We start from the raw sequence: 23,665 nt of genomic DNA on the forward strand, positions 1-23,665 counted from the left end.
AGGGGGCGGGAAGCGGGAGTGAAATGCAAAACGCTAAATTATTATCTCCATTTATTTATTTTGTAAAAAGCGTGAGAATACTCAATCAAAAACAAGAACCCAGCAAATATCATTGAAGTTAAATTCTGTGCTTTAATTAGGCAAAATTTTACATCCTAAGCTAGAGATAACCAGGCTCACTTCGAGAAAAATGGTTCACCATTTCACCATTGTCACGTAAGATATGTCGTGGAAGATCAGTGGGTTTTGCGATCACCAAGCCTTTAGGGTGGTGTTTTTGTTCACAGAATATGTAATTGCCTATAAATTTAGGTCCTGTTCAAACGTCGCAGTTCACATTTGCCGAATCTAAAGCAAATGATGAGAGAGTAACCGGAACTTTAGACATTTCTTCGGGTCGCATACTCCCTTAGCGAGTACAGTGACTCGAAGATATGTCTGAAATTCAGGCTAATGAGAAAGCACAAAGTTTTTGCCACAGTCGCATGTAAATTTGGCACATCTGAAATGCGAAGTTGAACCGGGCTTTCATGATTTTTTAACTTAAAGGAAAGTTTGGACAAAATCCGGATTTATGTAATTCTTCAAAAAGATCAATTTTTCTGCCCCCTTTATTATACCGATCCAATGTCGATCCGGTATTGCAAAAAAAGAGTTTATAGAGTTTAACACGTATAAGGCAAACGGCAAACGTCAGATTCAAGATGAGAATTTCTCAAAATAGAAAAGCAGATAAAAACGGTTCGAAAGCATGTTCTTATGGATAGAAAATTGCGAGAAACTACTCATTTATGTGTAGAAATAATGAACAGTTAACACTGGTAAACGACAAGGAAAGGGGAAACTTGGCCACGTGGTACAAATTCGCGTTTGACATGAACGTGAAGCGTAACCTCTCTTATGACATGAGCTCGTTAACGTCAGATTAAGCACCGCGCATTTTTTCTCGCGAACGGCACAGGAAGTGTCGTGACCTGACTTTTCCCGCCTTTGCCGTTTGCTGGCCGCCGTTTCAACGACAGGAGGAAGTCTAAGGGCATCGCATCGTTCTTTCCTGTTTGGAGGAAACGCGATAACGTGAGTATTTGCAGCCCATTTGGTACCAACTATTTCTTCATTTTGATGGCTTGCTTTTACAGCTATAGTTCGTTTATGATCGTTCTTCTGCATGTTCTGTTTCAAAAGCTAAAAGAGTTTCAAGTCGAGCGAAAAAAATAACAACTTCTCTGTATATTTTGTCCAGTCACAGTGAATAGCGACCGAGAACACTTGGGTGTATCATACGCATTTTTCTTAGTTTTAAAGAAAAATTATTAATTAAGAAATGTGAAGATATTTAGTTAATATCTAGTTAATTTTCAAATATTTCAAATAATTTTTGTACCTGTTTTTGACACGGCAGTTTTTGTAAAGCGCCTTTTGAATTTGATTTTGGCGCTTTTGAGCTGTAAAAGCCATTTCTTTTGCTTTTATTGTCGACCGGAAGCTTTTTTCTTTCAAGAAACAAACAAACAAAAACTGCGGACGGAACGACAAACAGCTAGATGACTTTCGGCGTTTGCTGTTAGCGCGGTGCTTAATGTAACTTATTATGCAACTGGCCCCGAGTAGAAAACTAATAAAAAAATCAAGAAAATTGCAGGAGCCAAACCACTACAGTAAAACGTACACTACCTTTCACAAGCGTGCATGACAAACGGTTGAAGCGGCTACAAGAGTTTACTAGCTTTGAATTTTACAAGAAATAATAAGGATAAAAGTAATTAGGATAACTTTTTAGAATGGAATTGGAACCTGCCGAATTTACTACACTTTTTCTCCAAGGTTTATGAGAGGAGTAGGGAGTTATGTGTACTCGAAAAAATCGGGTAAACGCGTGCACCCGGGACCCGAGCATCTAAGTATTTATCTGAGTATCGACCTTGTACACGGGCGCCTGCACCATGCTTGCATTACTTCTGGTGAGGGTACTCAAAAAAAGGGTGTGTTCACTTTGGTACCAAGGGAGTATCGTGCTCGGGCACTATGCCTGTTTGGACGCTGCCTTATATTACATACGTATGACACCTTGATTCCTTAGGTTAAAACGAATATAAACTGACGTAACAATTGTTCATTCTTGCAATCTGCTTACTTGATGTACTCCACGCAGTCAACTCTCCCTCAGATGGACACCATAAGAGATCCTCACAATGTGCCCACCTTAGATTAAATAGGGAACAACACCTAAGTGTACTTAGAGAGAGTTCACTGTATCGTCGCTTCAAAAAGGTCTTAGCTATATGGTCCCTCCGACTGGGCTACTCTCTCGGCTATTGAGTACAAGTACGACTTTTGAATTAAGTTTGTGGCCGGCTTAGATGATCCGGATTGTCACACCAATTCATTCTTGAAGACCCTCAACTCCTGCTCGGCGAGAAGAATATCAATAATGAGAGTTGTTGCCGAAAACACCAGCTGATTTTCATTTAAAATATTCACTTCAACTGGATCTCGAAGTACTCGTAATCTGAAGGTCGCTTCTTTAAATAATAATATGGTTTCCAATTTAATTAGAACGTTTAACACCGTATCTCGAAGTACTTAAAAAAAAAAGCGGTATCGTCAGTATTTCATCGCTTCTTTTTGGAGGGCCGGGGCTTTTCACGCTTTTTTCGAGCTACATCGTGATACACATCCATGATCTCTACTCCTTCGTCCTCCAATTCGTCGTTTTGATCTTCAGTGTCCATTACCTCCTTGGGTACATCTGTTAGAGAATCGTTCTTTGCTAAGGGAAAAGAGTTGTTTGGTATACATTAAAAGAAGGGGATGGATACTTGCAGGGTTGTATGCTTCTGATACTTAACGTTGGTCGTCTAGCTTTCTTCAAAATAAATTGCTAATGACATGAATTTAGCAAAAACGGCCGCTAGTTAACGATATCTATTATTATTATTATTATTATTATTATTATTATTATTATTATTATTTTCATAGTTGTTCTGAAGATCGTCTCTATAAATCTTAAAGACAGTTGTCCTTTAATCTACAATATACAATACAACAAGGAAATACAAATAAAACGATCACGAGAGCTCCTTATCAAGAATAGTAAGCAAACCCAATTCAGTTGTGTCTTCGCTCAAATCTCATAGTAAATTAAAGATGTGTGTATTCTAAATATACCTTCCTCCAACAGTATGGATGTTTCTTGTAGTCTAGCTTCTAGTTCGTTTACTGCGCTTTGAAGCAAACTGGTATTTGTCCAGTCCAGTGATGCCTCAATAGACTGCACTCTTTTCTTTACTACAGACAGAGGCGTTTCCAGACGCTCTAAATCCAGATCTATGTTAGCAGATGAAGAAATATTCTCCGCCATTTTTCGAAGCTCTTGTTCTTTCATCAAACAGGGATGGATCTCTACTAAATAGATCTCTTTATACAGCTGGAATTCTTCTTCTTTTTTCGCATGAGCCCACGTTTTTTCGTGGGCTTCTAACGTCTCAATCTCCTCATTTGGTGTGTCTCCTAAAACTAAAAAGATAACAAAACTTCAGAGAGCTAAGAACGTATGAACAGATTCACAAGTGTATAGTATGCACAGATGTAAATGAATGAGTCAAAGAACAAATAATGGTATTAAAGGATGACAGAATAGATTAATGGATGACTGCATGGGTGGACGAATGGCTAGGTGAACGAAGGAAGAGTAGAAAGGTGGGCCAACAAGAAAGTGGTAGACGGGTGGATTCAAGGAATAACAGAGATAAGTAATCAAAGTGATCCACCTTCATGATCCTCTTGATTCATTACTGGATGATCATCTGTTGATGATTTGAAGTTTGTTCCACATATTCCGCAAGCTGACGAGTCCACTTTAAACCTCAAAAAGTGTTCCTCAGCGGAATTCGTTACCACCATTTGTTCTTCCATAGATTTTAACCTCGCTAGTTTTGTAGCTCGCTCAACTTTTGCTTGCCTTAGTCCTTTGTACCACCTTTGGACTTTCGTGGCAGCTACTTCTTTTCTAGTATGCTCTTTCTCTTTCAATTCTGCGTCTGTATACTTCACTTCCATGTTGTCTATAGTCGCATCAAGATCTACGTCTGAGCCAACATCGTGTGAGTCACCTGCTTCTACATAATGGGGATTTTGTACTTGCACTTGTCGTAATTCTTCACGCATCTTGGATAAATCGTTATAAAAACTTTGACGGTAATTGCTGGGATTGGCTGGTCCATCAAACCAAAGCTTACCATTATGCCAACGAAGATCATAGAATGCCTCACCCCGACTCTGTAAAAATTCACTCAACGATTTTACGATGTCTCGGTACCCTTTGGCCTCTTGGACTGCACCTAGCATGTTCTTTAAGCGGTTTGGAAGGCAAGCATTTGGCGTGATATTGAGGACTTTTCCCAGTATGATGCCCTCTACGGAAGGAGAAATCCCTTTTCCACAATTGCAAAGCATGGTAAGGAAGAGTACCAGGGTCCTTTCACATTCTCCAGAAGTGCTGTATGTAGGGGTTTCGTCAGAACTCAGGGCGTCTCCCAAAACGTCAAACAATGAAGCCACCTCACCACATGTCAACTCTACCATGTAGATCAAAAGTGAACGGATGGCGTTAAGCAGTCTTGGTATATTTCTCTCTTGTCTTACATTTTGCTCAACTGCCTCATACAGAGTAAAGGCGCCCTTGTCGACACTTGGTCTGAAGCTATCCCAGAGCCTTACCATGGTTAAATAGCTTCCTGGCAAACAAATCGGAAATTGGTACTCTGTACACAATCTGGTGTATAGCGCAAGACAGGCAGTTAGCTGGTGCTCTAAAATCATCACCGTGTTGGCAATTGATGGATAGATCATATCACTTCGCTTGGCTGTAAGACTGAGGAAGCGTCTTACAATCAAGTGGGCTGCGTTTGCCACATCACCATGCACGTATAACCTTTTCTTGCCGTCCTCCCACCATTGAAGATAGCTTTCGCAACGACCATTGTCCTTGTTGAAAACCATTCCATTCTTCGATAACTGAAAAATTGTCGGCTTTTTTGACTTTCCTGCCTGTGTCTGAAACTTGGTCTCCTCTTCACAAATCCACTTCACCATAAACGACGAAGAGCCAATCAGCTGCAGAGAAGATGAAACTTTTAGAAAGTTGTTCGTGTCTGAACGGCGTTTTTCCTCGGGCGTCTCCTTCCATAAGAAGTTTGCGAACTGCAAAATACGTCTGTTCACCGCTTTTGTTATCCTAATATTACGAACGAGTGGCCAGGTGAGGTGATATCTGCGACAGCCAGAGGGGGGAAACAAAAAGGTATAAAAACGTTGACATGAAGAGAATTGCTGGAAGTCCCTGTCAATTAACGGAGAAATGTCGTTTCCAATCTTGTTAGCAGTCATTTCTGAAATGCTTCTCTCAACAACTGATTCCAGATACATGAAGTTGAATAAGGCATGAAAACGTTTATTAAAACGTTCTTCTGAATCTTCGTGCTGATTGGTACAACTTGAATCGCCACAAAAAACGCCCTCGCCTAACTTCTTGCACAGAGAACTTTTAGCAAAAGTGTTTTCCAACATCTTTTGAATCATACATATGAGGTTTAAGGATGAATTTATCAGGAACCGACCAATCTTCAGATGGGCCTCGGCTGTGTCAATTACCGCCTTACTTTTAGAAGCATAGCGCTGGACAAAGTCAGGATCCACGTCGGAGAATCTCCCACCTTGTTTGCAAAAATATGCCTTTTGTCGTTCAGTTTCAGTTCTGAAAAGTCCAAAGTGCTCCTCGCACTTTTCCACTTCACTACGCTCCCGCAATGAACGCTGCTTGATAGGCTTGTACAAGAGAGTGATAAGACGTAGAAGTCTCTCTAAAGCCCTTACAATGATCCACTGACTAAAGCTCTCTGGTGGCGAGAAACATGTTGTCTTAAGCAGTTGTGTTAAACTCTCTACTTCCCCGCAGTAATTTTTGCACTTCTCAAACAATCTTCCAGCTTTTTGTATCTTTTCAACCTCGCTTGATTGTTGACCCAGCATTAGCAAAACCTCCGCCTGGCCTGTGATGTCTGTACATTCTTCATACTTCGCCAGAGCCTTTTTAAGAATCCCCGGGATATCTATTTTATTCTTTGTTGTTCGAGCTTGTGATAGGAGACAGTCAGCGATAAACTTAGAATGACTTGAATACTTGATTGCTTCCTCAAACATTCCTTCGTCTCTCAAAAGAGACGCAGCTTCATCTCTCTTTCCTTCTTCTCCCATTACTCTAGCTGCCTCAATTACACACCCACGTCTCTTCAAGAATGTAATGCGGTCGGTAGTAGATGGAAGATGTCGAAGAACGTCCTCCATTTTTTCCTTGTTTCCTTCCTTGAAATGCTTGTCAGCCAGTTGATGACGCATCCTTTCCACAGTACGAGTAGTTTTGGGTGGAATAATTCCTTGTCTCCCCTCCAAATCAACACTTGAAGAGAGGATTTTGAAACGCTCCATGGCGTTTAAAGCTTCCTCAATACAGCCTGCCAAGCACAAGGTTTCGACGGCATCACGGTAGTTGTTCTGCGATTCAAAGCATCTGCTTGCTTCTTGATACAATCCTTTCTTTTTAAAGAGTCGAGCAGCATCTTGATACTAGAAGTCAAGAAAACGAGAGCATAGTAAATATTAGCGATCAAATTTCTGCAACAGAGTTTCAATAATAGCATTGGCAGGCAGTATTGGTATGTCAGCTTTATTTTTTTGCCCATTCAGATTAAATATATTTAAGGCAAATACATTTCCATGCTGCTCCTAGAGTACCAGTATTCAAGTACGCAAAGTAGACATACGCATGCCGTCTTCAAGTACAGTGTTTTAAGCCACAAATTGAGCTTGCCACAACGTCTGCATAGGCATATCACTCCATACTTACCTTCCCCGTTTTTTCGTAAAGCTTGGCCAAAAGAGTCCATTCTCGTGCATTGTTCAGGCAAATCGCAGCTTCGTCACACATTTCACATTGCAAGAAGCTTTCACCAGCACGCAGGAATTCGTCTCGCATCATTTGGCGGTTTGTAGAACGGAACTTAATGGCCTCTGCTGCCTGCTGTTGTGCTTGACTTTTCTGGAGCATTAACATATCGCCAGCAAATGTGAAGCACTGTATCGCTGCTACCCACAATCTCTTCTTGTAGAAGCGCATTCCTCCTTTTCGCCATTCTTCTGGTGTTGACTTAACGGCAAACATGCTAGCCAGTTGACCTGTCCCCTTGCCCTGATCTTCTAACGTCACCACATTAACCAGCTTCAGTCTGCAGAAATATTCGAACACCGGTGCACGAGCTTCCTTGTCTTCATCGAAGAACCAAACGTTCACCCTCGCTCGAGTAATTGCAGTGTACAAATACTTGAACTCAGAATTTAAAACCTTGTGCTTTTCAGGATTGAATTCAAGGGGACGCGAGTGTTTCATCTGAACGCTTTCCTCAGTTATCTCTGTCAGCCCAGTTGAACTAGAGGCGTCGGCCTTGTTTTGTTGCTCCACAAAACTTGTGACGACTCTCCATTCTTTTCCAGCCTAGTATGATAAAAAAAACTATTTTAGAGAAAATGACTGACAAAGCAGTGGCCGTTGAAATGACCTCAAATAGTTGGACATGCTTTCCACTACCGGAAGGGAAAGTAAGTCTTTGAGAAGAGGGGGAAAGCGGATGCCCGGAGAAAAACCTGCCGGAGCAAAAAAAAGTACCTCAATAAACTCAACCCAGTTAGGGCGTGGGCACTGGGACTAGAACCCAGAATACATTTGAGGGAGCTTTTGCCATCCCCGCTCCCTGCGAGTCCATAATACCCATTATATGATGAAGCTGCATTCAAAACTGGATCCGTAATCGAACATTACTTTGTTAGTCCCTTTGTTGCAACAAAATACCTTTATATGTATGTCGTCCTTCTCGTAACATTTTTGCACGTAGTATTCATTCATATTAACATTAACTTGTAATTTGTAGATAAACCCTATTTGCAATAAGCTGACGAGTTTGGTAGTTCACTCACAAGTAATATTCTTTTACTTCCCACATTGTTATCGAAGCAATGGAAGAATTGTACCTCTCTTACCTGAGAATCTTTAAAAAAATTGTAAATCAAGACGTCGTCAAATTCCAGTCCCTTGGCTTCATAGATGGTCATCACTAGCCCCTGCTTAAGCTCATCTGGCATTGCCTCTCTGGCCTCATTAGAAACCACAAGAACTACCTGGTGAGCTCCAAATTCAATTCTGGACGACTGTCGCTGATTTCCTTGAAGAATCAGGGCGAGGTCCGTGGGACTGCAGGCTTCTAACAGCACCGGGTTAGGTCCCTCGAACAAACCTTCGTCTTTTTGTAGCCGATCAAATGAATTTGGAAAGTAATGGAGCAACAAATCTACCACACTTGAGGCCAGGCGAAGAATACCCGCGTGTGATCGATAGTTGTGCGTTAGTTGATAGAGCTTCTTTGGGACGCGGATAACATTGTGATGCCCCTCTTTAATAGCGGCCGCTTTCTTTGCATGGTGGAACAAAGTTTTTAGGTCCTCAAAGCGGAACGCAATCCCTCTCATGATACTTTGAGCAGTGTCACCAGTGAGGAACAGCTCATTTGGAGAGCGACAGCAGCGTATCAGTAGGGACAACTCGGCTTGGGTGAAGTCCTGTGTTTCGTCCACATAAAACTGGTGAATTGACCACTCGGGTACAGGGTTACTTTGAAGACGTCGATGAATGTTGAACACTAGATCAGCTTCATCAAACATCCGATCTCTCAAACGCTGTTGCTGGTACACAACAAACAGGTCGTACACCACTTTCCTATCAGCAGAAAAGTTTGGTGCCTTTTTTCTACCAAGAAACTCATAGTCTTCGAGTGAGAGGAATCCCTTTTCAGTCACCAGGGCCTCAGCAGAACCTTTTATAAAGGACCTTATTTCTGTCCAAACCAAAGTGGGATGATATTCGACTTTTTCCTTTGAGGACTTCTTCATCTTTGGCCAAATTTCATGTTGAAAAACATGATAAGTAATTTCTCTTCTTGGATCTCTCTTTTCTCTGGGGCCTTTCTCTTTATCTTTCGCTGCTTTGTTATCATCCTCAATTTCCGTAACTTCGTCTTCCTCCTCATCAATTTCTTCATCTGATTCAAAAGGTGGAATAAACTGCAAATGATCGTCCTCCTCTCCCCATCCCTCAATTTTTCGTTCTAAGGTTCCATCCTCCGCACGCTTGAAGAATTTTTCGCCTGGAAGAGAAGCATCCAGCATCAAAAGCCAGTCTCTAGAGTTCAGAAAGAGGGGCCACTCCTCCTCAGCAACATCTTGAATCTTTTTGGGGGTAGGTCGGTCTTCAAATTGCAGACGCTGCTCCGCAGCCGGACACGCTCGACAGAGGTCTTTAAAGTTTTTTTCTACTTCGCTGCAGAGGACAGTATTCTTGGTAATAAATATCTGGTGCAAGTGCTCGTACATGCAAGGCCCATTTGAATTGCCAGTAACCATGCCTTGTTCAGAATGGTGAAAACATGAACTGCCGCACACGTCATATTTTTCTAAATCTTGACAGTCTTCATATTCATTACATTTTGTAGCCAGTGGTCGACTGTCCATGCCACATCCATCCTGATCGGTTGAACTCGTTGGGGATTCTATTTTGCTGTCGCTTCCATAGGCCTCAACAGGACGGACATATTGTGGAATGTGGGGCCCAGCCGTGGCTGCCCTTTCCCAGTACCTTTGAAAATTATCCCATAAGCGGTAAAGACAGCAGGTGGTTTTACCGGTGCCACTACGACCGAGGAGAATGATGGGAGTTTGAGGGTTCGGACGGAGGTTGACAATGGCATGTTCCAGCTCTGTGATCTTGAAAGGGAAATCAACCTTTGTAGACGTATCACTTTCTAGAACTGTTCTCACCAAGGGTGTGTTAAACGAGTAGAACTTGAGAATATGGTATTCCTGTTCATTTGCGCTTGCAGGGGGGAAGAACATTTGAGATAAATTTTCACTTGGGTGTGTTTTCTTCGGAATGTTCTTTTTATTGATTGACTCGGCTGGGATGTTCGGATCCACGTACTTGTTGGGCAAGCGCTCTCCTGATGGGGTGTTGGTATTTTGAGATTCCGCAGGTAGTCCTTTCAATCTCTTTTTGATTAGACAATGCATTCCTCGGTCATGTGACTTGACGATGTGGTCAATTGAACGTTGAAGTTTGTCATGGTCCAACACAATGTCCCAAACACGAATGATATCCGAGTAGATTCGACCTTCAGAAGTTTCTTCTCTCAAACGGTTCTCGGGTAGGTCACTGAGTCTACCGGAAAAGGCGACAGTTTCTTCCCACAGTATTCTCTGACCTTTGGTCAACTTTGACTCATAAAGATGGATGCCATGTTTCTTTGGCTCTCCTTCGAGCCTTTTGCAAAGTGTCTTGCTCCATCTTCCATTTGCTAACATTTGAACTTTTTCTATGATGCGTTTTCGCATATTGTTGTCGACCTTTTTGCTTCGCATTACTTTCCACACTCGATTAGTACAGTCGACTTCCCAAGGAAGGTCTTCAAAAGGGGTTTTGAAGTCAATTTCAACCTCCACTTCGTGATGTCTGATCTCTTGCTCGGTGGCATCAGTTTGTCTGTAGTCGCTTGTAGCAGATGCTTCAAAAGTATGGTCTTTTGGCGTCTCATTTGCTGTCAGGTCAGGAATTGGAGCAGACTCATCGAGAATATCATTTTCTTCTTGTTCTTCAGTTTCTACTGCTGGAACGGACACGAGAGGAGATAAACTTTCTATTAAGACATCAATGTTTTGCCGAAGTTGTATCCTGCGTTTTTGTTTATCATCAGGCTTACTACTTTCGTTGACCTTTGTGGGTACTGAAGTTTCCTCTTCTTGGTTCACCTCAGGCTCACTAGCAACAGACCAGTCATCGTCTTCAGTAGCTCCTACGGTTTTAGCTTTGTCCTGTTCTTCCTGAAATGCATTCTGAGGATGTGTTTCGGGAGAGGAAGGAGCAGGAGCTTTAGAATTGTAGGATTCTATCGAGGTACTTATCATCCTCCATCGAGGATCCTTCTTAGTAACCATTTGATCTGGGCGACGACCACTCTTGTTGGGGAGGCTCGGATTTACATTTGCTGCTCGAAGTAATCGTATTGCATCACACTTCCGATCGTACGACTTCTTGTTGAGCTTGCGGCCTGCACAAACGAGGTGATAAAGGGTGTCGCCGCGAGCGTCTCGAACGTTCTGCATCTCAGGGTTTTTGGATTTTAGCATTGATTTTAGAAATCCGAAATCACCTGGCAAGGAAAACACATCTAAATGAAAATTAGTGTTCAAAGAAACGTTTACTTATCTACCTTGGGAGATGGCTAATCATTGCACAAGAAGTTACCACGAAGTTAAGTGTACTTACAGTACTGAAAGTCCCCTAAGATATTCTTCATGTAGTTTCATACGGCTTTCATGTGTTTTGACAAACCACGAAGAATTGAACCCGTTTTCATTGCTTTGATAGCCTTGTAGTCACTGACGTCCAACTATGAATAACCTTACTACATAGGCTAAAAAGCGTATAAACCAGACCAGTTAAAAGCGTGTGTATTCTAGCAAAATAGAAGTTCAACCAGCACAGTTACCACTTATCAGGCCTTTTCGTAGGGCTTTGTGAATTATTGGTTGTCCCTCACTGTCTGCAGCACAACAGTTTGCTCCGTTCTGTACTAGCTTTTCGACAAGAGGTAATTGCTCTGTTTCCATGGCCTCGTTCAAAGGTATGATATCTGATCCTTCAATTACATTAACCGAAGCTCCATTCTCAACGAGGACTGATATTAGTAGGGGCTCCTTATGACCAAAATGATGAATGACTTCTCCCAGCGGAACATTGGCAGTGTCTATGTTAGTTGCCAGGCCTCCAGCTCCTACTGGCAGAAATGAAGGCCCTCCTCCTCCAAGATACAGGATTTTAAGCTTGTGCCAGTCTTTCTTTTTTACTACGTCGTTTAACAGGTTAATGAGAAGGTTTCTTGGGATAGAGTTTGTGAGAGCTGATGTTCTTTCTGAGAATAAAGCAGGAAAAGTTCAGTATTGGTGAAAGTTAATTCCTAAAAAAATGCCGGCTGCCTTTTATGAAAATTTCGGCACGTTTCATTGATAAATGCTTTACTCAAAAAGCAACGATCTAAAAAGATCAAGCCAAAGAACTGGAGGTTTAAAAAAAAATTGGCAGGCAGTGTTTTCAGCCATAAATGACACTGGTGTTAAAGGTAAATTGTGGCAATTACAGAATCTAGAGAAACATTTTCACTTTACCTTCAAGACCACTTGCAATGTTAAGTGCTTTGTTCAAAAGGTCGCTTAAGAGAGTTTCATCGATCGTTCGCTTTAAACACTCGTTAATGGCTTGCATCGCCTCACTTCTTCTGTTAAGTGCTCGAAGACAACGATACTGATTTAGATATCCCTAGAAAGAAATGAACTGAGCTTCAGCAAATCAAATTGTCTTGTAACTGGCCTCACTGTGAAGCCCATATTCTTCACTTAATCTTGCATCTTATTCTGCCAGCCACCAAGATGGGCTAGATCAGGGCTCATGTCCCACTTACAGTTGCAGCTAAATGGGTAATTAAATTCAGCTTTGCTTACCTCCAGCATATCTGCTGTCATCATAGAAGCCTTTTTTGCATCTTCCAAGCCACGTGTGTATTCACCTAACCGCTGTTCAGCCTCAGACCGTTGACTTAACAGACGAGAGAAGATACCTGTAGACTCTGCAGGAGTGTATTTCAATGCCAAATTGACGCACTCGATACAGGACTTGTACTGACCCAACTTGAAGACGTAGGATGCACGAAACTGCCAATGTTTGGCTTCATCCTTAAATAAAAGTTAATGTTTTCTTAATATTAGTTATTTGTTTCGTTGTTGCCATAGTTATCTTATTATTGATGTCAATAATTCTCCTAAGTTAGTATAAAAGTGCATTTGTTTATTTGGCCGAAGCGCAGAACTTTACTGTTTCTCTTATCCATAAAAAGAGTAAAATAAGAAACGTCTGCATGCTGACTATCGGAACTAACATGAAGTACAAAATCGAAAGCGGATCCCAACGGTTTTTTTTTTTGCTTTTTGCTAGGGATTTCTCGTGTTTGTCCCGCAAGGAAATGTTCTGTTTTTGGCCTCACGCTTGACATCAAGCTTGGTCAAAAAACGCATATGTATTTCAAAGACGTATCTCAACAACAATTTTAAATACCTCTGATTTATGTGGTCGCAATTTGAAGCATTCCTTTCCAGCGCTGAGAGACTGTTCATGCTCTTCCAGCTTGAAGAAGGCCTCTGCCAGAGCCTGGTACGCCGCTGTCAATATTGACGGATCTTGGCCAGGATCAGAGAGATGAATGCACATGTTAAGGAGCATGACTGCCTTTTTATGGTTGCTGCTCTCAGCGGCTTTGCGACCAAGATGTAGCCACTGCTTTGGTTGACCCTACAAGAGAAGAATCTGCATTATTGTCCCTGAAGTGTTTCAAACCCTCGGTCCCTGTAAAGCTCCTTATTGTGCATTATAATCAGGATTGCATGGTTAATTAGTTGTGCGCTTGAGCTTGCGCATGTTACACATTTGGTAGGACATTAAAATATTTCGTTCTATTTTAAGTACCTCTTTATTTATGAATATTCCATGTCCAACAATGCACGAAGGGTCAGCTTGGTTTCTTAACAAAATCACAGCTATAGGAAATTTCCTCATTTCCATTGCAACCAACAAAGGAGGTCTTCTACATTCTTTCAAACCGTTTGGCAAGGCACCCCGCCGCAGGAGAAGAGGAACAAGATTGTGTAAATCCTCCACATTTGACTCGATGAGGAGATCTAAAGGCACACATGAGGCATCACATTCAAAACATACTCCTTTGGCTGCCTTACTAGCTGCTGAACCAAGATACAGAAATCTTAGTTTTTTCCACTCATTCTTAACGGTTGCCTCTTTTACCAGATATTGCAGACTCCTGGGAGAAAGGTTACACGTAATCCGGTTTTCTCCACCTGCAGAAAAGTAAAAACATGCGGTCACTTTCCCATATTTGTCTGTTCTTTTCGAGGGTCACTTCTGCCAATTACAATTAGACAACAAGGAAAGTTGACATAGCTCGTGAGTATCCAATGGTTTCATCATAACCAATTTATCTTGTCAGCTAAATAGAATACAGTAGACACTAATCAGACAAAAAATTTCACCGGTGTTTTTCTTTTTAATCCGGTTACAAAAACCGGACAAATCATGACTCCTGTTGGAATAGTAAAATTCGTTCACAAGTCATACAACGGACCATAAGTGGGTTGACGCAAGAGCTGGTCCAATATTTGAGGTTTATAACTAAGGATAGTATAGCGACAGTTTCACGGTTGTCGAATCTAAATGGGTCGACCGGGGCTGCTGGGGGAGTTTTTAACGCAGCTTTTTTCAAACACGTTTACCTACTAAAGTTACTAAACTAAGTCAATCGAATATGGCCACGAATCGTTCAGTAACACATGTACTGAACCGAAAGCCGAAATTTAAGACCATCAGATTTATGTCAGTCGACATCCAAATGTATTCCACTGGGCATGAACGGGTGTCATAGCATCGTTATGAAGCAAGCAGCCGCTTGTGTTGTTTTTTTGATAACGGTTCAAAACGGATCACCAACCTTCTACGTCCATAGCGGTGGATATTACGTCATGGGCAGTGGCATTCTCTTCTTTCTCATTTGAAGCGCAGGTATGTGCTTTACAGAAAGCTTCAAGAGCTTCTTTCTTCCGTTTTAGGTGACACAGGCAGGTTCCCTGGCGCGAATGTCCCTGCCAGAAAAGAAAATAGATAACTGTATACTCTATATAGACGTAAGTAGTAGTACGGGAAGCAGGTGTGCAGATTCACCCAGTGGCCTTCCTATTTAATAAACACAAGAATCCACCTTGTGAAATAATTGTACCTGAACGGAACATCTTCGTCTTCTCTCTTGTGTGATGGTCTTTGATATTCGTTAGCATTTTGTCTATGAACTCTTGCGTTTCCGACACATGAAAACATCTGGCAATATTAGTTAGGAGTACAAAAGAAAAAATAGTGACTCACCCTGAACCAATCAGGCCTAATTTTGATGCATTTTTCGGCGTCTGCTAAAGCTTCCTTGAACTTTTTCAACTTAATGAACGCCAAACATCGGTTAGAGAGGAGAGCTGTCATTATCTCCTTGTGTGATAGCGGTGTGAACTCCAGAGCAAGACTGTAAAACTGGGCCATTAATTCGTATTTGCTTTCCTTGTGAAGCTCGTTGCCCCATTTCTTCCACTGGTTAGCCAGTACAATCTAGTAAGATACAAAAAGAGTCCAAGGAATAACAGGTACATGCAAAATAAGGTTCAGTACTAGGTGAATAATAGAGATGTAAAATGATGGTGATAATAGAATGATGATGATTATGTTGACGAAGACGATGATGATTGTGACGGAAGTGGTGATGGCGATGATTATAGAAAATTTTGATAGACAGGAACCATAAGTGCAGTTCGTGGCATACGTGTTTTATTATCAATTATATGACAAACTTACCCTGAAGGAATCATTATCCTCCCCTTTCTCTCCCCAGTAAGTAGCTTTCAACTTCTGTCCCGTTGCGAGACATTCTTGGAAGGAGGTTTCTCCAAAGTACAACTCGCACAAATGTTTAAGTGTTTTGCGTTGTTCTTCAACGTTGCTTTTCTCATGTTTCAAAGATAGTTGCAACAGTTCGATTGCCTTTTTGTTGTCACGTTTCCTTATTGCTTCAAGAGCTTCAGATTTAAACGTTCCCTGGAAAAGAAACAAGATGAAAACAAGGACAAAAATCTATGGAGGAGGTCTTCGAAAATCCTGGTGTAACGCCGTATCTTAAATCATAAAAAGTCAGGTCTCTAGAAGACGGACGCCTTCTGGACACGGTACTTTGTTTCGGTCGTAAAAAATTTCCTTCAAATAGGGAGTCAATAGACCTTTTCAGCTTGTATGTAATATTTTTTCAATTCAAACAAAGCTATGTGAAACGTTCTCTGGAGGTAACATCACGTGGTCTAAAATGGGAAAAGAAAATTTACAAGCGAGAAGGGTCTATTCAATTTTCAAGGCAGAAATTGGCAGGGGCCACCTCTACGTGTGGGTTTTAGGGGGTTAACCGTCTTATTGCGTTCTCCGTTTAAATTGATTGTACATGTTTAGCCAAAAAAACATAGAAGCCGTTTCCTACGACCTGTCCATTAGTTATTCGCTGTTTTTCTCTTACGTACCTGCCGGAACCGGAAGAAAAGCAAGGAAAAAGGTTCCATGCCCTTTGAGAGTACTCAGTTTTTGCCCAAGGAAGGCTTCTAACTTAAAAAGTTTGCCTTTTTTTTGGCGTTTTATTAACGGTTGCAGGGAACGTTATATGATTGACAGAAAAAACGTCGCGCCCCGTATTCATACCTTATGGGCTTTACTTGTGCTGGTTGTTTCTTGGGACGGCTCTGTCTTTTTACATCTGTCCATCAGAACATTTACAACATCAAATTTGTCCAATTGAATGGCGACATCGACTGGATTTTCGCGCCCCTTTGGAGGATCACCGCTGGCTTTGTGATCCAATAAGGCGCTTATAAAGTCTGTAAGATCTTTGAAATCGCAGTGAATGATTTCTTCTAACGGAACACTACTTGCGTCGCAGCCAGTTCCCAGGCCCCCTGATCCTTTCCGAAAACGTTTTGTTCCTCCACCGCCCATAAAGAGAAGATGAAGTCGGTGCCAGTCTTTTTCAGCCACAGCCTTGTCGACTGCCGTTTGAATTAGGTTTCGAGGGACGTCGTATTGGATGCCACACGTGCCATCTAAATTAAATACTTGATATCAGTGTGATATGAAACTAGCGTATGAATTCTTGAAATATGTTACCTATCTGGCTGTAAAACGAACGGGTAACAGAATGTTGAGAACAGGAAAACGTGCGCTATGTTTTCTACGAATTTGTGGAAGTATGATTTTGGTCTTTTGCAAGTTTCAGATAAATACACTAATAACAAATTCATTCAGCTTCGTGTTAGTGTTAACTTTTCATTTTCTTATTCATGACCTAGTATATAAAGAAGTAGCGAAAAATTGTTACTTTGTCAGATTTTTTTCTAGTTTTGCAAAGATATAACCATTAATGGTATCTTTGCTCATTAAAATATTGTTTTGCATTTATATGAATGAAGCTAATGAAGATAGATGTACCTGGGTGTTTCAATGCTACCGACAAAACTTGATTTAAGGTATCCACTTTATCATGCTCTGTACTTGAGGGATTGTTTAGTAGCAGCCGTAGAGATCCTGAGAAGAGCTCCAAAGCTTCACTGTATCTTTTACACGCAGAGAGACAAGATCCTAGACGGTAGTGCGCCTGAAAATATAAATGGTAAGAGTGCAGATACTGTGGCGATATCTTAGAGAAATGCAAACGAATAACTTTCATGGAAGAATAAGTGTATGTGGGGCTGATTAAAAAAAAAATTGCAGTCCTGACTCGTTCCCAGTCGTCTTCGAAACGCGCATGCAGTGAGCAGTGGGTGATGGGAAGAAAGAGAAGAAGTCTTTCTCTCACTCACTTTCCTCCTTCCCATCTTACCCTGCGCACCACTTCGGGTAGGTGAGAGGCAACTGGGGAAGAGCCAGTTACAGGTCTGAAAAAAAGTTCAATATACTGCACCATATCCTAAGTAAAAGCTTTTTTATTTAGAGCGGTTTCAATTGGGTTCCTTAAAATTAAAAGCATCAAGTCAATCGCGGTATAAGCAGTGGAAGACAATTCAATGGGGTCTTAAAACAAATAATTGTAACCGGGTACAGCGAGGTATATCACGCGCAAATAAGTCACAAGTGGTTTTGATTGTACTCCTGACAGGCTAAGGAAGTGCCCTACGATTTTATCAACCTCGTTTACAGGGTCTTCCTACTAGTTCCCCAGAGACCCGGGGATCCCCTTGTCCCCCTCATCCACTCTAGCTCCTGGGGACGAGCAGAAGCTAGAAGACCCTGGGAACTACGTTGACATTTTACAGTCAATAAAGAGTTATAGAATTTCGTTTACGGTAAACGACAAACGTCGAATTTGTACCACGTGACATTTTTCCCCTTTACTTATGGTTTACTCTTCAATGTATTCGCACAAAAAATAAGTAGATCCACCTCGCAATTGGAGAAATTGCCAATTTGTAATCTCACTGGTGCCGTTTTGCCGAATTGCCGTAAACACCGAACCAATGTAAAACACGAAAACCAAACTAACTCCGATTTACCTTTGCCCAGTTGGGTTTGTTCTCTACACAGCACTGGGCATCAAGTAGTGCCTCCTCGTATCTTTCAGTATTTTTATACATCAGTGATCGGTTTGACAAAATAGTTGCTTTGAGGTCCTTCTCGTTTGTATATTTAAGTGCAAGTGAATAGCAATCGATTGCTAAGTCTACCATATTGGATTCTTTAGAAAGACGATTTCCTCTTTCCTTCCATCTTTCTGCTTCATCCTGTGAAGAAAAAGGCAAGCACACACCACTAAGTTTGACCTTAGACCGACGTCCCAGTGTCGCTTAATTCAAACTATCCCAGCTACTCCTAGCTACCAAACGCCATTAAAACCAGAGCTAGGTTCCAATGTGCTCACAAAGCCTAAACCTGTCTTGATAATCCCGACAGCAGACAAGGTAAACAGCAGAGTTGATATTAATGGAAAAAAATATATATATATAACATTTAATGTAATCACAAAAGGCAAAACCAGAAGAGCTGTTGGCAAGTGAGGGTTTCCTTCGTGTCTGTCGATACTTTGGTTCCCATCTGGAAGATTGTAACTATCGATCAGTCGGTCAGTCGATCAGTCTTCATCATCATCATCATATCGTTATTTCAATTCGGATTTAGAGTAGCATTTCTGTTAGTATCTCCGAAAGAGATATAATAAATAAAATGAAATGAAAATAGAAATAGTACAATTAAAATACAAGCCATATAGACATCAATTACACGAGGGAGGGAGGGAGGAAGCTTTACTAGCAAGAATACCCTTACCTTAGACTTGAATGTTGGATTAGAATTGTAGGACTTCTCTCCAACCTCAAGGGCCTTCCTGTAATTCTTTAATTTGAAGTAAGCAGTCGCTTGATGGCTCTGAACCGAACGTCTAAACTTCACGCCTGAGCCATCCTCCGGATGAAGTAGAAGGCAGAGTTGAAATAATTTTACCGCTTTCTCGTAGCTGTGTCGTTTAAACTCTTCCATTGCTTCATCTTTTTGTTTTTGAGCTGAAGCCTGCAATTAAAGGCGTCACGTAATAGTGAAGTAAAATGTATCTCTCCAGGAAAAAATAATCAACATGATTTCTTCAGCTTAAATCCATTTCTTCCGATTTGACTAAAGTGACATCTGCCAAAGTTTCCAGCATCTTGCCAAAAAAACACCCCTCCTTTCGCCTCTCGTTAATTAATGAGAACGCAGAGCAACTCTTTGGCTCGTGATCGGATTTTTTCCATTAAAACTGTTATTAAGAATTTTACCAGGAAGTAACTCTCTTACCCTTGCGAAATGTTTATCAAGTCTCTTGACTTCCTGAGCGTCGCTTTGTGTTCCAGAAATATTTCCAAGTTCAAACCTTGACAGAGCTCGGTTCAAAAAAGATTGAGCTTTAAAAAAGGGATTGTCGACACGAAAATACAAAGCGACCGTTGTGCAGCGCTCTGCGAGAAAATAGTTATGGTCTAGATATAAAGAAACACCACGACGGGTCCATTTGCCTGCTTCCTCCTGAAAAAAAGTAAAATTAAAATTATTTGCAATTGTAACGAAGAGAAAATTAGGGTCATAGGTCAACAGAGAAGCCTTAATTTATGATAATATCATCACTATCATCACTGATCATCATTAACATCATCATATCAACATCATCATCATCAATTGTTATAGGTGCTCAATGAAAAAACAGTTATCAATAGCACTTAAACTTCACCTCTGAATTTACGGCGTCACGAGGTAATCCAATACTAAAGGCGTCCATTATGTCCTGCACTGCTTCTTCAGCATGACCCAACTGCCAAAAGCACTCTGCACGATCAGCAAGAAGAGGAGCACCAAATTGGGTGAGTTGAGGCGGTATATGACGGAGTGCCATGGATAGATGGTGCAGGGCCTCTGGATAATTTCCATGACGCATTGCAATTCGGGCCATCAGCCCAGACTGATTTGGGTCCATATTTACAACAGCCGGTTCCTCGCTGAAAAAAAAAAAAACAAACCTTTTATCCACGGAATTATGTTTAGCTGTTGAACCTTTCTGCTTTCAGATATACTACCGCGCGTAGGATCAGATGGATCGTAGTCATCATGTGGGTCCCGTCGGGCACCCAACAACTGTTTTCTGTAAAATATCTGTTCGGAGAAGCAAAAATTGCCTAGAATTTTCTCTGTCTCGAAGGAGCCTAAACATTTCTAGATAACCTTTCCACTGTCGTAGCATTTTCGAAGCGTATCTGACAAATTCCCTACGATTTTCCCAAAGAAAAAGGAAACCTAAAATTTTCGGATTCGAAAATGCGTTGGAGAGAGAAACCAGAAAAATTTTTACTTTCGTAAAACTTCAATATGCATCTAAAATTTTCGGGAAAATATTACTGAAGCCCTTGTAATTTCGATAAGACTCAAGTTTCCCCAGGATGACCGAACAGATACAATTTTATAGCGCCGCTTACAATGCATTTCTAGAGATCTAAAAGTACTCTGAATAGCATAGAAAGTGTTTTCAAAAATGTATTTAAGAGGCAATCGTCGTTGGGTGCCCCTACTTAACGGGTATGTGCCGCCGAAAAGGATATGGGTTTCAAGGTCTTGAGTCTTGAAATATGTCTTGAGCAGGGTGTCTTTTGGACTGGAAGCCTTCAGAAGGATTCATGTCGGCGATAAAACAAAACTAAACAGGTTATCACTTAGTTCAGTCAAAACACGCAACTGATTAGGTGGCCACGTTCCTAAAAAAACCGCTCACGGCCATCATGAAGTTAGCAGATTCCTCAACGGAACTCATAAACCAACTCCTCACCACTCAATCACATACTGATTTGTAAATGTTTTTACCTTAACAAGTTCTTCTTTCAGCTCAGATTAGCAAATAATCAGATTATAACAAAGCCGGCCGGAATGTGCCACTGCTTGCATTTATTTATTACTGCCTTTAAGCCAGTGACAAAGCGCACTTGGTGTCTTCTTTCTTATGCTTTATTTTATGGCAAAGCCGGCAAAGAGCTGGCCTGCCTTTCCGCAACACTTCTTCGGTTCATTTAAATCTAATCCTGCCTATGTTGTGACGATTCTGGAAATGAATTTAAAACACTGGACCCTTTCCGCCAGACACAAAAAGGTTCTTCCATGATATAAAGGTTCTCAACGTATCACTTAGTACAATTCCAGTTTCCTTTTATTCTTATCAGTATATAGTAGTACACCTACGTCGAATTAAATATGTTAGACATCAATATGTATGCAAAATTTGAAAGTAAGGGATATCACAACACCGGAAAACTTTTTCGATCCGCTAGTGTCATGGACGGTAATCTATCATGCAGAAATATAGAGAATGTCTGTACACAACAGGTACAATGATTAAACATGCGGTTGCTGGAGTAAAAAACATGCAACGATGAAGAAAACCGAAGATTTTCCGCATAAACGGTTTTAAAGAGTTAAAGAATACAGAAACACACTGCTCCGCAAAAGATAAGCCTCAAAGTAATATGGCTGTCAATAAATTATGCTTACCTGATTTTACTGGGCCTTACATTTTAAGTTAAGCTTCCTCCGATAAAACAGACTGTAAACGCATTAACATATTGCAAGAACATATTGCAAGAACAGTCGTTACGAAATCACTTTCAATTTGTAAATAAAGTAAAGTATTCAAATTTGCTCGCCAGTCCAAGCAGCCGTGACAACACACAACCCGGAATTAAGGTACTGTCAGCCAATAGATTTGGTGTGAAACTAAAACATCCATTGTTCTAGAAGTATTATATTCACTTCAAGTCACGGCAGGTTTTTCCCGGAAAATCTAGCGATTTCTAAGAAACCATTATCATGTTTGTTTACGGTTAAGTTAGGCACTCCGCCGGCAGTGGGTAATATCATTTCCTTTACGTATCCTGAGTAACTATGATTTATTTTGTGAAATAGATAATTAATTATTCAGTTTTCTCCTTATAAGACAGACTTGTCAAACCAAAGAAGAATATATGTATAATTTGCCTCTTTCTCGTTTTTCTTAATAGTGAGACTGTTTAATATTTCATATCATTTAATATATGGCTGGGGCAAAGTTGTTTACAGCAGGTTTTAAGACAAGTATCTTGCCCGCGCCGACTCGAGGAACGTCTGCTATTTCCGGAATTATTTTTGTTAATTTTACTGCGTGGCTTGTTACGTCTACTCGCCAGGAGAAGGAAACTGGAGCCTAAAAAGGGGCGTGCAATTGTTTCTGGGAATGTTACAGGGAAATCAATGGTCACGGAATATGTCGTGAGAGTTCGGGGAATGTTCAGGTCTTGAAATGTCAAGTTGCGTGCGTGTACCAGTCAGCAAAGCGAGGAAACACGCTATTTGAAATTTTATGAGTACAATATATTTCAGTCCAATGCCGTAAAAAGTATTGTCCGCGACCCCAGACATTTGTCTTCCGCCTGCCTCCCGTCCCTACATACATAGATACATAGGGCCGGTTAATTCAACGGAGTTTAACCAGTGTTTAACAAAACCGCGTTCTTAGTCACTTTCAGTTTGCTTAACATTTTTATCTAAACACCATTTGTCGTGAACAGTTTCATTAAAGCACATAGTGTACACTAGAAAAGCATTTATCTTCTTACTTAGTGAATTAACCCGCTAAGGAAGAGATCTGATGGTCCAAAGATTTCTCAACCCGCGTTCTAAGTTAAACTTCGTTTAAATAACTGACCCATAGAGTCCGTTAGAAGCCTTCAGAACCCATGTTAGGTTTATTACCTCAAGTTTGTTAAATATAGATGTACTAATTTGATTTTTTTTTTTGGCACTAATTTAAACCTTTAAGTACGCAATATCGTCAACGCAATGTAAAGAACTTTCTAACATCGCGGGCGATCTAATTGTTCATTCTTGCTATCTACGTCATATACTCAATACAGTCAATTCTCCCTGAGATGGAACGTCATAATGTGCCCGAATTAAAGAGATTACAAAGGGAACAACCCTACGTGTCCTTAGAGAAATACTAGTACAATAGAGTGTCTATTACGAGAAAATAGGCTATTTGCATTGGCTGATCACGTGATCAATTTTCTGTAAACACGAAAAACAGTTCGCTTTTGAAAAGTTTTGTTAGCTCGAACTCGAACTGAAAGAGCATATTAAAATTAGGTAACCTGTACGTTTTAAGCTGTATATCTCAAAAGTAGCGATTGCAACAGCCGCCGAAAATTAGAACGATTTGTGCGGGAAAAACAAATCTTCTCACCCAGTCATGCTTGAGTGGTTTCCCATATAAATCCGCGTAAATTTCGAAATATTCAAACTGTTGTAAACTATTTCCTTAAGCATTACGAGGCTCAA

The 23,665-nt window shown here is 40.9% G+C and overlaps 1 protein-coding gene across 1 annotated transcript; it reads right to left on the reverse strand.

Moving 5' to 3' along the window:
• Positions 1–1,823: 1,823 nt before the first annotated feature.
• LOC140949266 (TPR and ankyrin repeat-containing protein 1-like) lies at positions 1,824–22,283 on the reverse strand. The gene is made up of 20 exons (XM_073398489.1): positions 21,845–22,283; positions 20,043–20,307; positions 19,613–19,840; positions 19,109–19,348; positions 18,340–18,567; positions 17,279–17,444; positions 16,496–16,893; positions 15,611–15,850; positions 15,134–15,367; positions 14,706–14,856; positions 13,673–14,058; positions 13,265–13,498; positions 12,655–12,885; positions 12,322–12,472; positions 11,640–12,068; positions 8,092–11,306; positions 6,905–7,549; positions 3,771–6,624; positions 3,169–3,510; positions 1,824–2,770 (listed from the first exon to the last, which is right to left on the reverse strand). Exons 2-20 carry the CDS (start codon positions 20,283–20,285, stop codon positions 2,613–2,615), a joined length of 10,773 nt encoding a protein of 3,590 aa, XP_073254590.1. The 5' UTR covers positions 20,286–20,307; positions 21,845–22,283; the 3' UTR covers positions 1,824–2,612.
• Positions 22,284–23,665: the final 1,382 nt, after the last annotated feature.

The sequence above is a fragment of the Porites lutea genome, chromosome 9 (genome assembly GCF_958299795.1).
Source record: "Porites lutea chromosome 9, jaPorLute2.1, whole genome shotgun sequence".
Lineage (NCBI taxonomy): Eukaryota > Metazoa > Cnidaria > Anthozoa > Scleractinia > Poritidae > Porites > Porites lutea.